Genomic DNA, 20023 nt, shown 5'->3' with positions numbered 1-20023 from the left:
CAGATGGTCAGGATGCATCAAAGTACTCTATTCGTTTGGGTCTCAATACAACGGACTGCCTGTGTCAGACAGTTATAACCAGCATCATACTTCGGTGAAATACATTAATTCGCACCACTGGTTTCTCTTCTGATGTCTAAAAATCCCTCCTGGCCATGCCCTTCGATGACTCTAGGCTGTTTGGCTGAAAGTGGGCTCTGCCTTGGAAAGATTGAAAGAAAGACTCTCAGTTTTTTCATGAAAAATGTTACGGCAAATGATACATTGATAATATTAATGATGTTATCAAAGATGTTATGAGTGCCCTTTGCACATACATTAGCTGTGCATGGCGAGGGCGCGAGTAATAGCTACCTTAAGGCACGAGTTATAGTTACTTGAGATAACTCTTAACAAGTGAATTTCTATAGTTTTCTATGTTTAAAATGTGAGCTTAACTATAACGTTCTTGTAACTTTTAGGTTTTTAAGTGAATTTCACTGTTTTTAAAACATTCTACTTCCTAATTAGAACGTCTCTGTAACCTTCATTTTTTTTTCAATGAATTTCTATGGATTGTTAATGTAAAGTAATTTTAATTACTATACAGTAATTCAACCACTGCCATGCATGGCCGGAGGGTTAACTGCAGGCCAGTCCCTGCGGCCAACCCCCTATTATCACCTAACCTGCTGTGAGCGACGTGAGTTGGTTCTCAGCAGCAGCTAACAAGAAAGAACCCACTCTTCACAGTCACTACATAAGATATTACGCTCAGAAAAGGCAAGGATGAAATACACCCCATCAAGGATTACAGGTAACTTTTCAAGGTGGAAATGCAGAGAAAACACACTTGCTTTGCCTTGGCCATGCCCACAAAGTTAGGCTGATAAGTACTTCACAGAAGTGGAACTTCATAGTGGGCACCTGCTTTGTTTTACAGGTCATTTTACGGAAATCAAACCTCAGCAGTCGCAGCTTTAATTTCTTTAAAGTGACCATTGTACCAGAATGAACCCTGCCATATGTATTTATCCATGAAGCTGCCACCATTTTTTTGTAGAATGTCTACCCAACTGGAGTACTTTCTACTGGCTAATTAGTAAGTGCTAGCTCCTTAGGTAAATGTATAGTGCATCTCCTAAATTACAGCTGTGTAAAGGAGGAGTGGAAATGGCTGTGGGGACCGCGGCCCCCACAGTCCTAGTTGTCTCATCTCCTGTGGGAGTCGGCATTGCTCCCTCAAGCAGGGAGCTGCTTTAAAAAGCAGCTCCCTTTGAGCTGCAAATAGATCTCTCGCTGATCCGCCAGGACCAATGAGGTGTGACCGGAAGAGTGAATGAGGCAGAGAAGCGTATTTCAACAGCAGAAGATGACCTGGCCCTCCGTAAACGCCAGGTTTCAACCGTCACAATGTCAATAGGCGATCTACAAGAAAGGACGGAGGACGCAGAGAACCTGCCGGAGGCCCTAGATGCATCTGACTTGGCAGTAGTACTTGAGGAGTGGTCCCGAGCCTCGATGCCGGTGGTAAAGCTATCCACCAACTTCTTCATAGAGCATGCATATCACTCACTGGCCCCTCGGCCTCCGGATCCCCCGTTGGATACTGAATTTCAGGGGCAGGGACACAATCCTGCGGAATGCTCGGACTCGGGAAGACCTACGACACCAAAACCCTAAAGTCATGATTTTCCCAGACTACTCCAGTGTGGTAAAACAGAAGGGTAGATCTTTCAAGGTGGTTTAAAAGAAACTTTGTATGTTGAACCTCCGCTATATGCTACTTTTCCCCGCCCGCCTCAAAGTCATGTTTCAATCCACTACCTATTTTTTTTTATACCTCGGAGCAGGCCTGGGACTGGGCAGCAGAAAAGAGAGAATTGAGACCGGTGACGTGGGAAGATGAGGTGGGGCTGGAGACAAAGAACCCTGGCGGGACTCCCCTCCCGGCGCGGGTGTGCAGGAAGTGCTCCAGGTCGCGGCGGACCCGGCCAGCAAGAGGGCGCCCATGATCACCCGACTTACAACCTGCAGGAGGAGCAGGTTCTGGACACTGACTTGTTAGCCACTCCAGTATTGTTTGCATCAACAGAGACAATCCCGACCTCTCAGGAGTGAACTAGAGGATGCAGGGTGATTCTGTGTATGGAACCGGAGGGGGGGCCTCAAGTTTCATTACACCACTGCAAAAGATTACCAAACTTCAGAAGGACATTGTCAAGTTCACTGGAGAAAAAGTCTACCCATACATCAAAGAGGACTATGATGTAGATACACAGTCACGTTCATCGGATGAGTCAATTGCGTCTTTTAAAAAGTCACTTAATCACAGTAGTGGTTCTTCTTCCGATGGATGGAGCACTGATGACAATCCACTGCAACCTTTTTTCAGTTACCCTCCTTACCCTGTTAATTATCCGATGTCTTGGCAATCACCATACCCATTTTTTTAACCATGGCCGATGATGCCATACATGCCTTTTTTTTAGGCCGCAGCCGAGGCAGAGGCAGAAGGAGAGGAAGAAGGAGACACGTACAGTGGTCCAGAGAGGAACCACAGATGATAACCAGAAGCCAAGTTAAAAAAAAAACCCGCAGAGAACCTAGTGGTTAATTTATCCACCAGACAACGCACGGAGGATACATCTAGTGTCCTCAACTGAGGCCTTGGCTCTGTGCCAACTCCTGAGTAAGTCTTTTTTCGACTCCATTGTGAACTTGCCCAGTTTTTTCTAAAAATTCGATACATTTTTTTCTTCAAGGACAGACCAGTTGAACATCAGCCTGAAGACTCGGGTTTAAAAAAAACATTGTCTTTTGTTCCACCTTCAATAGCTATGCCCAGTGAAGTACTTACCTTTGAGAAGGCAGTGCTAGCTGATTTGAATCAATTACGTACCAAACATTCCTACACTAACTTGCCTACCAAAGAGAAGAGAGCTTTTCAGTCTTTAGTGACCGACCCCAATATAGTTATCAAACAGGCTGATAAAAGCGGCGCCATAGTTATTATGAATTCAGATGACTATAGACTTGAATGTTTACGCCTCTTGAGCGACTCAACTTATTTTGTCAAAGTAGCCAGTGACCCTACTGTGAGGCTCCAGATCCAGATCAGAAGCCTCATTGAAGAAGCACGGAATAACCTGTGGATCTCCCTTAAGGAGGCTGAATTCCTTGATACAGCCCATCCCCGGACTCCTTATTTTTATTGTTTACTGCAGATTCACAAAGGGAAATTGCCCCCACCAGGACGCCCAATAGTGTCGGGAATTGGTTCTTTGTTAGAGCCTTTGTCTATATTCTGTGACTACTTCCTCCATTAGTACGGGGTTCCTCAACTTACTTACAAGATACGAAAGACGTCTTAAACTTGATTGAATCCATCAATCGGACTGGGGATGTACAAGGCATTATCACCCTTGATGTAGAAGCATTATACACTAACATTCCTCAGGAGTCCACTCTACAAGTATGAATATCCTACTCCTCCAGCTACTCCAATCACTTTTATCATGCAATGCGCAACACTGGCCATGACTGATTTTTTTTTTTCAGTTTGAGGATCAATTTTTCCATCAGATCTGAGGTACTTCTATGGGTAGGACGTTCGCACCAAGTCTAGCTTGCCTATACATGTATGACTTTGAAAAAAAGTACATTTTGCCGTCTACAAATCCTTTTCAGAATCATATCAAATTATGGCATCGCTATATTGACAACATCTTGATCGTGTGGCACGGACCGTTGACTGACGTAGATCGGTTTACCGGATGGATCAATACTCTTGACCCATATTTGAAATTTACTTCTGCAGTCTCTTCCACCCATTTACCCTTTTTGGACCTCATGATCAGCATTGACAAGGGTAAGCTGTCTACAAGCACTTATCATAAACCAACAGACCTTAACAGCCTACTCCTGTATGAGAGGCATCACCCTAAATCTTTGCGAGATAATCTACCATTTGACCAATTTTTACGTCTTAGATGCAATTGTAGTTCACCACGAGAACTTGAGATTCAAGCCAATGACCTTCAAGACAAACTTCAAGAACGCCACTACCCTCAGAAAATTGTCAATTTAGCCCGCAAAAGAGCAAGATATAACAATAGGGATGCCCTTTTGACGATTACCAATAGGGGCCCACAGACTCACCTGACTTGTGTTTCTACATACACCCCATTGTCAAATAATATTAAGAAACTGATCAATAAAAGATGGTCAGTTTTGGTGAGTGGTGGCATTGATATTCCAAAACCATTATTTGCATTCAAACGCACTGCCAATATCGAAGATATTGTGGTTCATACACGTCCACGAATTAATCGCGATAACTTGACCCAAACGACTGTGGAACCTCCCCCCAGTTGAGGGACATTATCCTTGTGGCCAGTATAAGGTTTGCCCACTGACTAGGCATTTTAGGACACTTGACTTAGATCCCATTGGTAAATGGCGACTGAAAAAACATACCAATTGTAATACCCGGAATTGCATTTATATGATTACTTGCCCCTGTGGTTTACGTTACATTGGTATGACTATAAGACCAGTTAAAGTACGTATTAATGAACACAGAAGTAATATCAGATGTGGACGCATTACCACAAAACGTGCGCACTTTTTAGAAACCCCTCACACCCCTGATGAATTATGGTGGGTGGTTCTGGAAGCACCGGTAGTCGATCCAAATGACTTGCGCTCCCTTTTTAGGATTGAACAGAGGTGGGTCTTTAAATTGGGGACCTATATGCAAGAGCTGAATGATGAGATACCATGGATTAATCTCTCATCTCAAATTACCCTTGAATACAGCTAGGTAATTCAATAACCTCTTTACCTTTTTGGTTCCATTTACTAATAAACGCTACTTAGCATTTCCTTAATCAGGGGATTTCATATTGATAATGTCATGGGTTTTATCAATCTTCCCTGCTTTGACTTATTTGACTTTTTCTATGTAATTTTTACCTACCAATACTATTCTCTGACTGCCACTATGATGTTTATCGTTACATCTGTACCTATTTATTTTTATCTCCACTTTTTAATATTCTGAGTCCCCCAGGTATTACAATACTTTTTATGTGAGCGAACAATTTCCAGAGAGATAAAAGTTTCCTGATTATTGTCCGTTTTCTATGTCTATTGCTGCTGGGTTTGTCCTTGTCCTACCTTTATTTTTCCGACATGAGACGCGCGTGAGCCAGAAGACACTTTTACTTCCTGGTCTCACCGCGTACATAATGGCTCTGACAACGCTCCACTTTTATTATTCGGGAGCGCTGCCGGAGGGTAGGTCCAATACGGAGGACCGCTGACTTAATTGTAAGGACTATCTCTACTGTATTATAAATAGCTGCCGTCCGCATTGTACTAGCCGCGAGTGACCATTTAACAGACACATTGCTGTGTTCCCCTGTCGGGTGTTCACTTTTTGACATACAAACATTATCCTGTGTGCAAGGTTGTTGGGCATTTTTTCCATTATGTCATTAGTCCATGTTACTATCATGGCTACAATTAATTTTATTCCTGGATGGTGAGAATTTTTTGATCGATATTTCTACAAGTCTGAAGTGTTCACACCCAACTATACTATTATCTGTTCTGCATTATTTAATTGATGATGACTGTTAATGTGTCATCCTACATTGCTTATTTTATTGTTTCAGAGACAGGATGAAGCTAGAGAGGTCTTTGGTTTGAATCACCGATTGGCGTCATGGTAATCACTGTTAATATATAACTTGCCATATGATCCCTGTTTTTAGATAGCATCAGCATCAGTCCCTGGCATGTGTTTTCCTATGGAGCTACATCTCGTAACTGGGGATGGTAAGCCTCACAGTTCCTCCTACCATGTGAATTATCACTGAGCACCTACTTCACGTGTGTACACTATTCCTCACAGATTGGGTATTATTAATAATTTGGTTATGATATAATTATAATATCCTTTGTTTTTCAGGGCAACTGTATTAATTTGACCAGTTGACTTTGATATAAGTGACTGTATCTAAGCCCCTAGTTTAGGGTTTACATTTAGTTGTGTTATAGGAGAAGTATTTTTTTGGTCCTGATGAAGCGTCGATGGATCCGGCTGGACCACTAGACGGGAAACATGTTGTCCCATGATTAGAGGTTCCATGATAGTTTCAGGCCTCTAAGTGTTGTTTTTGAAAGTACATGAGCATTACCACTCAACTTCCACTTTCAGTTCGCTTTTAATCTTGGCCTTGATCTCATTTAAGCTGATTAAATTTATGATGTGTTTTGAGATTAAGAGCCAATTTTAGTTTTGTCTTTCCTGATTCTCTTGGTGCCTGTAATAAGATGTTCACCTCTATATAAACAAACACACCAGTCACTGTTAGAGGATTTCGGCTAAGAGCCCCCTCTTTTGGGGAGCCCGTCAGGCATTGCAGTGCCGGTCTGATGAGGAGCAGTCCCAATGATGAAGCTAGACATCCATTGTGATGCGTGAGGGTTCCTGCTTCTGAAGAATTGGATCCCCCGTCTTTCTATTTTGGAACAGTGTACCCTTTGTTTTTGTGAATAATGACTATGGGAGACTGTACACTGGACCATTAACTCTCCCGCCCCACCCTCTTATTTCTTTGATATGGAACCGGAGTGTCAGGTGGCACATCCGCAATCAGGGCACTGCCAGAATACATGGACCTCCACACTTGACTTGACTGTTTATTGCTTGTTAGCAATGTGTTGGGGTAGGGCGACAGATGCTTCAAAGGGCGAAGTGTGGGGTGGGGGGGGAGGTTGGGCTGTTGCTATGAGTTGTTTCTATTCTAGTTGCATTAACGTTTTCCTTTTTTAGGTTTATTACATTTGCAGTGAGTACTGTGTGCAACCATATGTGGTCCATGGGAGCCTCGAGGGAACAAAGCGCAGGGCAAAACAGATTGGCAGCGGGGCACTGGGCACACCAAGCTCTACCTAATAGACCAGCAACAAGTTCAAACTATTATCCTGAAAAGTCAATGGTCTGTTGGACCGTATTAAGAGGTCCGCAGTGCTGTGCTATATTAAGAGGTATCGCTCGGACGTAGTCCTCATGCAGGAGACCCACCTGGCTGGGACTCCATGTGCGTTTCTTGGAGGTTTGGATATGAGCGGGTGTTCCACGCTGGATTTTCTAGAGGCTCAGTGACCTCGGTGGGGATCCTATAGGCTGCTAGCAAGCCATCTCTGAGGGGGGTCATTAAGGGATACGTCAGACAGCAGGAGGCCAGGCAGTCGCAGAGAGTGACTGACCTGCAGGGTGAATTGACGGACCTAGTAGGTCGAGTTTGGCGGGCAGGGAACCAGGAGAAGGAGGAACGAGTGGAACTCTTGCACGCAGAGATTCGGCAAGTCTCACTCGCAGAGGCCAGGCAGTACTGGCAGGCCTCGACCCAGAGGGTTTATGAATCAGGAGACAAGGCGGGGAAACTGCTGTATTGGTCGGCGACCCTAGATGTTTCAGCCCGGGTGATACCCCTCTTTAGGGACCGGAAGGCGTTGCAATGGAGGGCCGGGAGGAAACAGCGCGCATCTTTGCCTCCTATTACTAGGACCTATACACCCGAGTGCTCCAACCCCCGGTGGAGCAGGAAAATCCCGTTTTGAAAGACATTCCACTCCCCTCTGTTCCGGCTTCCTTAGCTGCGGAGCTGGACCTGCCTCTGACCGAGGAAGAGGTAGGCTGTGCCATATCAGCCCTTCAGGCCAGAAAGACCCCGGGCCCGGACGGCTTTCCCATAGAATATTACCAGAGTTTTCATCAGCGCCTGGTTCCCCAACTTGTGAAAGCCTACTAGGAGGCAACTCGATGAGGCGCGTTCCCACAGGTCTGGAGTGTGCCACCATTGTGGTCATGCCAAAGAGTGACTGACCCCGTGACCAGTGCTCCTCATACTGACCAATCTTGCTGATTAATGCGGACATTAAGATATTACCGAAAGTACTGGCCACTCAACTAGCCCTTACGCTGCCCTTCCTTGTTCACCCAGACCAGTGTGGCTTCATGCCAGGTAGGACCATGCGTTACTGCCGGAGACGGGTCCAGGTGGCACTCTCCCAGACGGATAGACTGTAAGGTGATTTGGTGCTCCTCCTAAGGGATTCCCACAAGGCCTTTGATACCCTGGCGTGGAACTTCCTGGAGGAGGTGCTAACTAGCATGGGTCTCGGACCAAAGTTTAGAGGGATGGTACATCTCCTCTATCGGGACCGGTTGGCACAGGTACTAGTCAACGGCATCTTGTCGGACCCCTTCCCGATCAGGAGAGGCACGTGCCAGGGCTGTCCTTTTTACCTCTTCTATTCGCCCTGGCCATCGAGCTGCTGACACGCCTCCTCCGGGGGCGACCCGCTTACGGAGGGCTGGCTATGGGGAAGTGGCTGTGAGGACTGTGTATCCCTGTATGTGAATGATGTCCTAGTGTTTCTGGGGAGGCCTCAAGACTCGGGCCCCTGATGCCTTGAGCTCCTGATGCTGTATGACGAGGCGTCGGGCCTGTGCCTGAACCCAGGGAAATCAGTGCTGGTGGAGGTGTGGGCACAGGCGGGGAAACTAATGGTTTCCCACCATCCTGGTGAGGTGTAACGCCTTCAAATGCCTGGGAATCCACCTCTCGACAATCCCAGAGCTGGCCTGAGAATTTAACTTCCAACCCCTTGCTCGGACCCTGTCTGCAGACCTGGGCTGGTGGTGACGCCTCCCCCTGAACCTTCTGGGCTGCACCGCTCTTTTCAAGATGATCTGTTTCCCCCGATACTTGTACGTCTTGACAAACTTCCTGTACTTGGTACCCCAGGCCTGGTTCCGATCCATTACTTCCAAGCTTACCTCCTCTATATGGGCGGGAGGGCGACATAGGCTGGCCTTTATTTCGGCACAGAAATCTCCACATGAAGGTGGGATGGGAATTCCAGACTTCTATATCTACTACCTGGCAGCTCAAGTGGTTCCCATTAATGAATGGTTTACCAGGGGTTGAGACGATCCGGCTTATCGGCTGGAGATATGGCATGCGGGATTTGAAGGCATTCTGGGACTGCTATACGGAAGCCGGGTTCCCTGCGCTGCCCCTCACTGTACACAAGTGGCGGTGAAGTGCTGGAGAGCGGCACTGCGGTTGAAGGGGTAGGAGCGACGTCTCACTAAATTGACACCCCTACGTGGCTCCGGCAGGTAGCGGAGTTAGAAGGGTTTAACAATGGGACAGTATCGGAATTATTTATCTGGGTGATGGGACTAATACAGAGGGGCTTATGTAATTCCAACAGCTGAAGGGCCACTATGCATTGGCTAACACTCAGTTCTTCCATTTCCTCCAGCTGTGCCACGCTCTGGGAACTCACCTGCCTCCATCCCTCCCTGATTACAGCCCTCTTGAGGCAAAACTCTTCATGGGAAGTCTGGGAAGGAGTACCATCACCCAGACTCACCGCTCACCGCTCACTACTCACTAACGCACCAGATGGACTTGCCGGGCTACGCAATAGGTGGGCGGCCTGGGCAGGTGACTTGGATGGGGGCAATTGGAGGGAGGCCTGCCTCGCACCCCGGGAGCTAGCTATATCGGCGCATTTGAGGATGATCAGATTAACTACTTTCACATGCCATACTTCACTAACCAGCGCTTTCGACACATGAGCTTTGGGACCTCTGCGGGATGCGCTAGGTGTGGTCTAGTGGGAAGCACATCACTTACATGTCGCCTGGGAGTGCCCAAAGGTGCGCCCCCTCTGGGAAGGGGTGGGGCGGGAAGGTTCTACGGTACTGGGGCGCTTGATTGACTTGAATGTGAAGGTGGCGCTATTGGGCCTTTTGGAGGAGTTAGGAGTGGCCCGAATGGAGAGAACATGCATTGGGCTGGCCTGCGTAGTGGCCAAACAAGACAGTGCGCAACAATGGAACAGTCCCAAGACGCCTTCCGTCACAAAGTGGCGAGCAGGGATGGACTGGTGCTCTCAAGTAGAAAACCTGATTTATGAGGCTCGGGCTGTCCCCGGAAGTATGAGGAGATCTGGGGGAAGTGGAGTGCACATCGTGGACTGAACTACTAAATAATGTATTGGTCCATGGTGGAGGGAATTCGGTTACCAAGTGCGACTCGTTCGGAACCATTCTATGTACCTGTCCTCTACTGTACTCACTGTAATGTTGTTGCCTGTTGTTCCCTATTTCAAAAAAGAAATAAACATGAATATCAAAAAAAGAAAAAGTAGCTCTCTGCTTGCAGGAGTAATGTTTTCATCTGTTTCCCTGCACGCATGTTTGCGTGCAGGGAAACAAATGAAAACTCCGCTTTCTGCAAGCGAGAGCTATTTGACAGCTCCCGCTTGCAGAGAGTGGAGTTATGTTTGCTTTTGCTTGGTGAGAGCTGCGAGCAAACTGCTACCTCCTAGAGTGGGCACCTCAGGAGGTAGCAGGAGCTGGCTCTGGTGGTCCCCAGAGCCTTCCATGGCCTCCACCATTTAATTTAGCCCCGGGGAGGTGGTGGTCCCTGAGGCTAAGGTTCAGTGACCGATCCCCTATCTTATTTTCATTGAGTCACAGGGAGGTGGCGGGTCGCAGAGGGGCTGTGCGGCCCCTCCATAATTAATGATTTGCCCCGGGGAGGTGGCAGTCCCGGGAACTGCACAGCACCCCCCTCCCTATTAACCATACTTATTACCCCGGTGAGGTGGTGGTCCTAGGGGATGTGGGCGGGCCCAGTGGGCACCCCAGCATACTTCAAAAGCAATGCTCTCAGGAGATTGCGGTCCCTGGGGCTTCAGTAAGCCATAGGAGAGGGGCACTGTGTGACCCCTCTTTTTATCAGCCCTCAATGCGCGAGGAACAAAATAAAGAGTACTGTTACTAATAAATATAATGTAAAGATTTAATGTCCATGTAACATTGGTTTAATAATAAATATAATGCCAGTTTCTTTTAATTTATCTTAGATGCAGATAAACAGTACTGTTATTCCACTAAAAATGAAAAACGTAGAAACCAATAAGTGTATAATTAGGCTTCTGTTCAATTACAGTTGTAATACTGTTAAATAGCACCCTTGGATTATTGGGCTATGTTGATAGCCTACTGTTTAATACAGTAAAATAATTATTAGTGTTAGCCATATAATTGGATACTTTCCTCATGTGACTAAAGTTAGAGTTGTGGAATTATTTTGAACCAACCACAAAGGACATCACGAATAATTACTGTGATACATTTGTAATACTGTACTCTGTTGGTGAATATGGTCATATGACCTTCATTTCTACTGAAATAGCCGTTTGTACTCTATAATGTTAAAAGTTAACAGTCTTGGGCTCCAGTAGTACTGTTTCGGCTATGTTTGTAGCCTGATGTTATACTGAACCAATCACCATGCTTTCAGGAGTATAATATGTTACAAACAAGATCATTAGGCACTTGTTTTAGGCTACAGAGCTTTCACTTTGCTGCATAGACTAACTGTTTCTTGAAGGTATTGGGTTGTGGTAAAGAAAAATGGTTTCTTTGTGGATTATTGGACACTGCTATATTTTTGGGCTAGAGAGTATGTCAAAAGACCAGCAATCAAGCATAATTTTGGTGTACCTAATGTTGAAATCGCAGGGCTGGGGATAAGAGATTTAAGGTGGAATAAAACCCTCCCTCTAATTTCATCAGTTCATAATTGTGACCATCCCCATGTTATGATTATTCATTGTGGGGACAATGATATCGGTCACTTAAAAGGTGTCAAAATCGATGGACATACAGTGTGAACAAATGCTGCCAAGTATGAACAAATTTGCAGACATATCAACAAGACAGTGTCTGCATTCCTTCGATCGCATGCTCTGCTGCCACCCCTCAGACCGGTTTCTGCCCTCCTGCTGCATGACCAGCTCAAGCAGGGGAAAGCAGAACAAAGGATTTCCTGTGGGAGAGGGAGGCAACACCCTCTCCCTTGGAAATAGGTCTTACAATGCTTGGGAGGGGTAGCCTCCCCAAGCCACTGGTTTGCTTTGACAGGGAAATTTGGTGTCCTCCTTGCATAAACCAGTTTCCACCAGCCCAGGAACCCCATTGTCCCTGCTCTGTCGCGAAACTGGACAAAGGAAAGGGGAGTGACCACTCCCCTGTCCATCACCTCCCTATGGGTGGTGCCCAGAGCTCCTGCAGGTGGCCACTTGATTCTGCCATCTTGAAACCAAGATGTGCAAAGGCCCACCAAGGCTTGTTGTCTCCTGCTCCAAGGGATCTTCAGGCTCCGATTAGCCCCAGTCTCCAGCACTTCATCCTGCCAAGGACAGTCTCCCCTCTGCTGCTGCTCCAGCGACGTGGCACTCCTCTCCAGTTGTGCTGATTGGGCCTCACTGCACCTTACTGTGCCTGCTGCCAGTGGGGGCTGCGACTGCTTCTGCTGGCTCTCCTGATTGCTGAGGGTCAGCCTGGACTCCCGTCGAAGGGTTGAGTCCTCTGTTCCTTGTTGGTTCTCTTCTGCCTTGCAACTCTTCTTTTGTCTCCTCTTGCATTTGCCAAGGCTTGTTGGTGGTTCTCGTAACCACTGACCATCTGCGACTCGACAAGATAAGTATAGCTATATCTGTTGAATTTCTGTGGTTTTGTGCACGTACAATCTGAGCCTAACTATAATGTGCCTTTAACCTTTGTTTTAGTGAATTTCTAATGTTTTGTTTTATTAATTGTATTTCCTAACTATAACGTCCCTATAACCTTTTATTTTTTTCAGTGAAAATATATATAGTCAGTCATACGCATCAAAGAGTATTTAAAAACATACCTACAGAGTTAAAGTTGCTATGTAAATATACTCCCTATGTCATGACATGTAACCTTATGGAAAACTTGGTTGTCTCTTATTGTCTTAGCAGACGTTGGTACTCTTCTTGTGTGCGTTTTTTTTTATTTAATTTTTTTATTGTCATTTTCAAGCATCATAGACAAGTTGGTTATACATTAGAAGCGACTACTCTGTGACTGTGTGCGTATAGGGTTCACATGTACGGTGTGGGTAGTCAGTGAGTATCATCAGGTCGTGCCCATAACATCAGACGGTCGGATATCAAGGAAGGTTAGAGCAAAATGAAAATACCTTTTTGTAGTATGATTCTTTACTGCGTTTATCGGTCCTGACTGCCTGGCCTCTTGTTGATATTTTGATCATTGTTTTTTCAGGGGGTACTCCAGTGAAAATGAAGGCAGCTGGTTTCGATCCTTGTTTGTGCACAAAGTGGACCCACGGAAGGATGCTCATTCTACTCTGCTGGCAAAGAGGGAGACAAGGGGCCTGTACAAGATCCAGTGTAAGTTTTTCCTTGCCTGGTACTTTTGTTGACTGCTAGTAGTACTTTGCATTGATCTGTGCGGCCCTTCAACTGCTCTGTAACAACTATATTGCTTGCCGGGCTGTTGACTGCAACTACTAACTCACTCAAGATTCTCGTGTGAGCCCGAGTATTTGTTTACCTTGTGGCACAGGAATACATTTGTGCCAACCACGATCTTTGTATCATAAATCAGGTTTTAGATGCATCTCTTCTAGCGTGACACTGAGATTAGATAAATACATGCTTATTGCTTCTTAATGTAATGCTGAGACATTTAAACCTACCACGCTTATTGAACGTTATATTCGAACTTTTTTTTACGTGTATGGGCATACATATGAAACCTAGCAGAATATCCGTGGTACCATGTCATGATCAAAAGGCAAAGATGCCTTCAGTGAGTGACAGAAAGAATAGTCTGGTTGAAAGAGTGTCATTGGTCTGTTACTTAGTCGTAGTATAGGTTTCTTTAACTGAATGTTTTACAGCAGGGTTGTGCAGTATATATTCGGGGATATCTTCATAGATTCAGGGACACCATTTTTTACAGCATCCATGCGTTCTGGCTTGAAAACATTGGCGACATTGTTACACCAAATGAACTTTGCTCGGTTCATAAATGATTGTGATGATGAACCAGAGATTCTGCCAACAGTTTTTCGGACATTTATTTTTTTGTGGTCTTTCTTCGAGACTAATAAGTCATTTTTTATAATAGATGTGGTTCAGTCACATTGTAATAGCCAAACGAGCATTTAAGGACAGAGAGGTGTTATAGCTATCCGCGGCCTTATCTTTTCATTCACCGCTAAAATGTAGCTATGGGGAGTGGTTGTGAAGATTGTGCTTGCCATGAGTTGCCGAGAAATCAGTATAAAGTTAAAGGCGCGCTGGATTTAAGTGAAACGTTCTACACTTTCCTTTCTGCAAGGTATATAGTATACCGTCCTACTTGCCCTGATGTTATCAACTAAAAGGGACCGCCTGCATCTGCTCAAATTGCAAAAAAGGAGAGTATCTATGCTGCAAAGTGTCCCATATTTGTCTAAATGTGAAATTCTTAGAAAAACCCAAAGCTAATCTGAATCCCACGCATATTACTAGAAACAGTAAGCATTTTACGATACGGCGGGTGTGAACCATGTTTCATAAGTTTGTCAGTGGACTCCTTTTCCCTCTTCTAGTTCCATTGGTGATAATGTCCCCTTGCTTTTCTATAGTTGCACGCTAGTCCTGTTCTGCAACATTCAAGTTTTGTTTCCTCCAAGATAGCCATAGTCACTATGCTGCCATGCAGCCTTTCAATGTTATTGTCTGCATGCACCTATCCACACACATGCAACACTGCCAGAGGACTACAGATGTTTGTATTCTGCTTCCCATGCTGTAAAGCACACGACCCATTACAGCTTTGACCCTACCAGGTCATGAATGCTGTTAGGGACCCTTACCTTAACAAGCATTGGCAATGCAATGCAGTGGATCTTGCGTTTGCTCGAGTTAGAGATATTAGCATTGTAAATTCCTAACTGGACTTTTCTTGCCACATAAATTCAAAATGAAAAGTAAAAGAGTTGACATAAGCAAGCCAATTCAAATCGCCACGGCCGCCATGAGCATGAAGGGGAGAGACAAAAGGAAAAAGATGTTTGCTTGCAGACAAACTTATCAGCAAACGTGCAATTATCCATGTAACGGGGTCGGACCCCAAGGTTGTAACAAAACGTTTTTTTTTTTTGTTTAAAAGAAAGTTGTACTGTCACCCACCAAAGATCGCATGCTTCAAAACACTCTTCGTTCATGGCGTACCTTTTTCCAGGCTCTTTTCTGCCTGCCTGTATAAACTAGGATTTAATCTGTATCCTTATTTAGGAAGTACTCGGAAAAGGAGGCCTATCATTAACATTTTGTGTTGATGGGTAAAAAAGTTTTATTACCCCTCTCACAAGATTAGAAGTTGTTAGGAAAAGCGTTAATTAGGATTCTGTCTGCATCAATGACAATGTCTCTTCCCTTAACATGGCCCAAACAATGGAATCTGGGTAATTAATTAAGACAAAATGCCCTTAAAAAATACACAGTCTCTCATTTATTGGTGCTGTGCCTGTAGGTGTGTTTATATATGTAGGAGTGAAAATGTCCAACACCTCTAATTGTTTTTGTGGTGACTCCTAGTTAGGCAATTTCCTAATACTTATAAAGAAGCAAACAAAGGAACCCATGCAGTTGGTCAGTAAAAATTGCCTTTTTTCAGAGCGAGCAGTTGTGCTGCTTAAGAATTTCTTTAGTTATTTTAAAGAACAATTTGGTATGTTTGCAGAAATTATATGGTGGAATGTTGAAATTCGTCTGTGCATGTCCTGTCTACACCATTACCACACAACCCCGTTTTGTGAAGTCCACACATTCTGCAGTTAATATAATCGTCTCAGAAAACATGTGAAGTTGTTTATGCACATTTCTCAGACTAACTGGTCTGTCAGACCCCTTTTGGAGCTCAGTACTCAACGGATACACATTAGTGTAACACATGATCGTCCGACCCAATTCTTGACTTTCAAGAATAAAAGTAGTTTAATACACACTCAAGCTAAATACTACATTTAGGAAATATGCACACAATGCAGTTAAGTCCCCTAGCTCTAGAATAGGTTGCACGCCCCTTCCTCCTTCTGTTCCATGGAAGATAGGAGCAGGAAGGCTCAGCAGTCACTGGGCCTCACGCTGGCCTTGAGGGGAATACAGAAAAAAAAGCATAGCCCTATCACTGGTGTACACATCTGTGGACACGTGCAAAGTATACTTCCAAAATCAGACTAAGTATTGAGTAGAGTTTGTTCATATTAATCCTGCTTTGAAAGCACAGGTGGTAAATTATAACTAACCAGCGCCCAAGCTTTCTTTAGAGTGTGCCTCAGCCTCTGCTTTCTTGTTTGAATTTCTGGAAGGATCAGGAAGAGGCTGTCGAGGTATCCAGCAATGTGCGTTGACTTGACTAAAACCACATGTTCTCAGTTACATGTCTGGTTGCTTGCTCACCTTTAGCCAAATCTAATGTGGGAAAGAGAAATTTGGGGGCTCTGGCAGTACAAAATGCAGGTAATGGGGTGTAAAAGGTACAGATGCACAGCCTAGCAACTGTCTCTGGGCTACCTTTGAGCATTGCAGGGCATTCACAACTAAAATCCCCAAACCATTTGTCTGCATTGCCTCTTCAAGGGTCCAGCAGCAAGAGCTGTGTATTGCACGGTGACCATCATAGTTGGTGACATCAAATTTGAAACTGTGCACCCTTTTTCCTTAAATGGAACACTTTATCTATACACAGCACCCATTGATACCTTCCTTCTACGATTCTACCAGTATTTGTATTGAGGAAGTAAAAGGAAGGTCTAATATTTTGTTATCTAGTTAAGTGCTTCTTCTAAAAGTGTGCAGTTTCAACCTTCTCCTACCTGAAGAATTGGAGTATTTGCTGCCTGATGTGCTGTTTCTGACCAGTTGTTGACCACCTGCCCTCCAAAAAGAACCCACTCCCAAATCCAGGGCAAGAAATTTAATTAAAGTGGGCATCCAGTGTTTGCAGGCAAAAACAAACTTAGGATAGATGATAATCTAATGTTTACAGAAAAGCTGTAGAAAAACATTCCTGTCTTGATTCTAGATTTTTTTCTATTTTCATCTTATCACATACCTGCTTTAGTCGTCGTGGGTAAGGAATATGGATAACAACTTTGCTTGCAATGGAGAGCTGGCCGGTCATATAACGTAATCTCTGTTTGGGAATCGGACCGCAGCAGATGTTACGGAGTAGACAAGCAGTGTACAATGAATAATCAAGTGTTCTAGTACTGTTTTTAGTTGGAATAGCATACCTGATATGAGTCTCTTGGTGCAAACTTCCAGGTAGCCGCTCATATGCCATCTGCCAAACCTAGGAGTCTCACTCTTTTGTGACCTGTCCTTCATGTCTTGTATGTTCTTATGTTGATCAGCGACACCAGGAAGACCCTGGTTCTTCATCATAGCATTGTCTTGCTGGTTTGTGACCACTTTCTCCAATATTGACATACTTTCTCATATCTTAGCTCTCCACAAGCACTAATAAGTATGTTTCCATTGTACCACTCTGCGTTTTGTTGCTGTGATTTAACATTTGCATGTCTGTCAAGGAATAGGCCGTCACCAAAAACAGGGGACACGCTTTGTGCAGGTGAGCAGACCTAGTCCAATGAAAAGGGGACCTCCGTTTCACCATTTAGGGGGTGATTCTAAGTCTGGCGGGCGGCGGAGGCCGCCCGCCAGACTTCCCCCTCCGAAATACCGCTCCGCGGTCGAAAGACCGCGGAGGGTATTCTAAGTTTTTCCCTGGGCTGGCGGGCGGTCGCCAAAAGACCGCCCGCCAGCCCAGGGAAAAACTCCCTTCCCACGAGGATGCCGGCTCGTAATCGAGCCGGCGGAGTGGGAAGGTGCGACGGGTGCTGTTGCACCCGTCGCGTATTTCACTGTCTGCCAAGCAGACAGTGAAATACTTGTAGGGGCCCTCTTACGGGGGCCCCTGCAGTGCCCATGCCAGTGGCATGGGCACTGCAGGGGCCCCCAGGGGCCCCGCGACCCCCCCTACCGCCATCCGGTTCCCGGCGGGCGGACCGCCGGGAACTGGATGGCGGTAGGGGGGGTCGGAATCCCCTCGGCGGCGCAGCTAGCTGCGCCGCCTTGGAGGATTCAATAGGGCGGCGGGACACTGGCGGGAGACCGCCAGTGTTGCCGGTCTGACCGCGGCTTTACCGCCGCGGTCAGAATGCCCTGTGGGGCACCGCCGGCCTGTCGGCGGTGCTCCCGCCGACCCTGGCCCCGGCGGTCTAAGACCGCCGGGGTCAGAATGACCCCCTTAGTGTGGGCCCAAATTAAATCACACTCAACCTCCAGATATCACAGTCTTGGGACGCAGTGCAAGAGGAGGAGAAGGGACTTGGACCACAGTTTATAAATGCAAAATGGACCCTTACCTCTAACTACTCAAACCATGGCTGCAAATGTCTGTGGCTGTATTTGTTATATATATTGACAACATGTTCTTTTTCTTGTTTTCCCAGCCGAGGATGGCACCCGTTAATGTTTTCACTTTGGTATTGTTCCAGTTCAGGTAGGAGAATACATTCCCATTTGCAGGAAGGTGATGTCTGGTTAAAAGCCTGACAGGCAGACTGTGCACAACGTTGGTCCCTTCCTTTTGTTGAGTTTATCATCCGTCTCTGTTTTTTGTCCCATTCTGTTTTTACTTGTTACCTGTCCAGGCGTTGCAGATCCTAATTTTCCTTGTCTCATTCGTTCAGTCCATTCTGTCTTCTTGGTTCGTGTTGGTTCTTTGCTGTATAATTTCTCTTAAATCTTTGATTTGTGGGATTGTTTTTTTCTGCCTTGGATTTTTCAGCGTTTGGCAATTTCTTCCAGAGGCACTTACTGGTTACATGATTGTAGGTGTGAACAGGCATAGTGGCTACTGGATGGGGTTGTCCTTAACTAAGGGTGTTCACAAAAAGCATAGGACACCAAATACTTCTGCCACTTACAGCCTCAGGATGGTGTCCTGTTAAGGTGACCTTGCTTTGGAAATGGCAGGTAGGTGCCAGAGAATGGTTCTGTGATATAATTTACTTGGGAGTTTTTATTTATGTTACCTGTGCTCCGTAGAACAACACTAGTCTGTTAAATGTGAATACACCTTTGTCATGAGGTGTAATCATATAACAAAGACACACCTCAGTAGTGTAACTGAAGTAGTTTTTGTTTTAACACGATGGAGGTCTGCTTCTCTTTGCTGCAATATGTGCTTGTATTTCTTTTAGCTCACTTCAAAGTTTTGCCAATCTTTGCAATTAAGGAAAGTGAGGAGCAGGAGGGTACAGTGTTTTCCATAAAGGTTAGTTGTGTGGGAGCTTTTGTTAAAAAATATAAATAAAGCAAGGGACACAAATTTAAAATTCAGTCCATAATCTTTAAAATAATATCAAGCCAATGCATTGCATGATTTGATTGCTTCTTCGAGGCCACCACTTTCCGTAAGATAATTACTAAAAACTTAAATGCAAACAAAATTAAATAAATATATGTAAACCTACATTAAATTCAGCAACAATCCTCTAATCAGATTCACACTTCGCCTAAAAATAACTACTTCATATACCAGTTTTGTTTCATAGATCATTCTTAATAATGCGTGTATCTCAAAACCACCTATTTGAGAACAATTTATCTCTATCTTAATATTGCATTTGAGCTGACATTATCTTAAACTAGATAGTTCACACACAACATCCAAATGTACCTATGGAAAATTGATTTTAAAGTCTCATCATAATTCACACCTGCATATTTAATAACCTAATTCAGTCAATCAGGCAAAATACAAATCATTAAATCCCCTTATTCATATAAAAATCGTCACTCTGAGAAATTAAACAAACCAAATGTACAGCTCAAAGCAACACATTTATGTTTTTTAGTAATGATTGTTCATACAACCTTATTTTTCATCTATTCATATCATGTCCATGTAAATAAAACTCCTCTCAATGCCAGAGTTCTAAGCGTAGGTAGTCTGTTTATCATAATCCGTTCTTTCCTTGTTAATCTTATAGGGTTTACTAATAAATGCCTATCGCCAAATTAATTCACATACAATCCAGTGTAAGCAGAG

General features: G+C 44.8%; 1 protein-coding gene across 1 annotated transcript in view; it reads left to right on the top strand.

Annotated features, from left to right (window-relative positions):
• The window catches only part of NIPSNAP1 (nipsnap homolog 1), a 146733-nt gene that overhangs the window by 19719 nt on the left and 106991 nt on the right, over window positions 1-20023 (top strand). Inside the window, exon 2 of the mRNA XM_069214586.1 lies at window positions 13172-13299. Coding sequence (XP_069070687.1) covers window positions 13172-13299 — 128 coding nt within the window. The remainder of the gene's footprint in view (window positions 1-13171; window positions 13300-20023) is intronic.

This window comes from Pleurodeles waltl, chromosome 11 (genome assembly GCF_031143425.1).
Source record: "Pleurodeles waltl isolate 20211129_DDA chromosome 11, aPleWal1.hap1.20221129, whole genome shotgun sequence".
Lineage (NCBI taxonomy): Eukaryota > Metazoa > Chordata > Amphibia > Caudata > Salamandridae > Pleurodeles > Pleurodeles waltl.
This window is presented reverse-complemented; position numbering and strand designations above follow the sequence as displayed.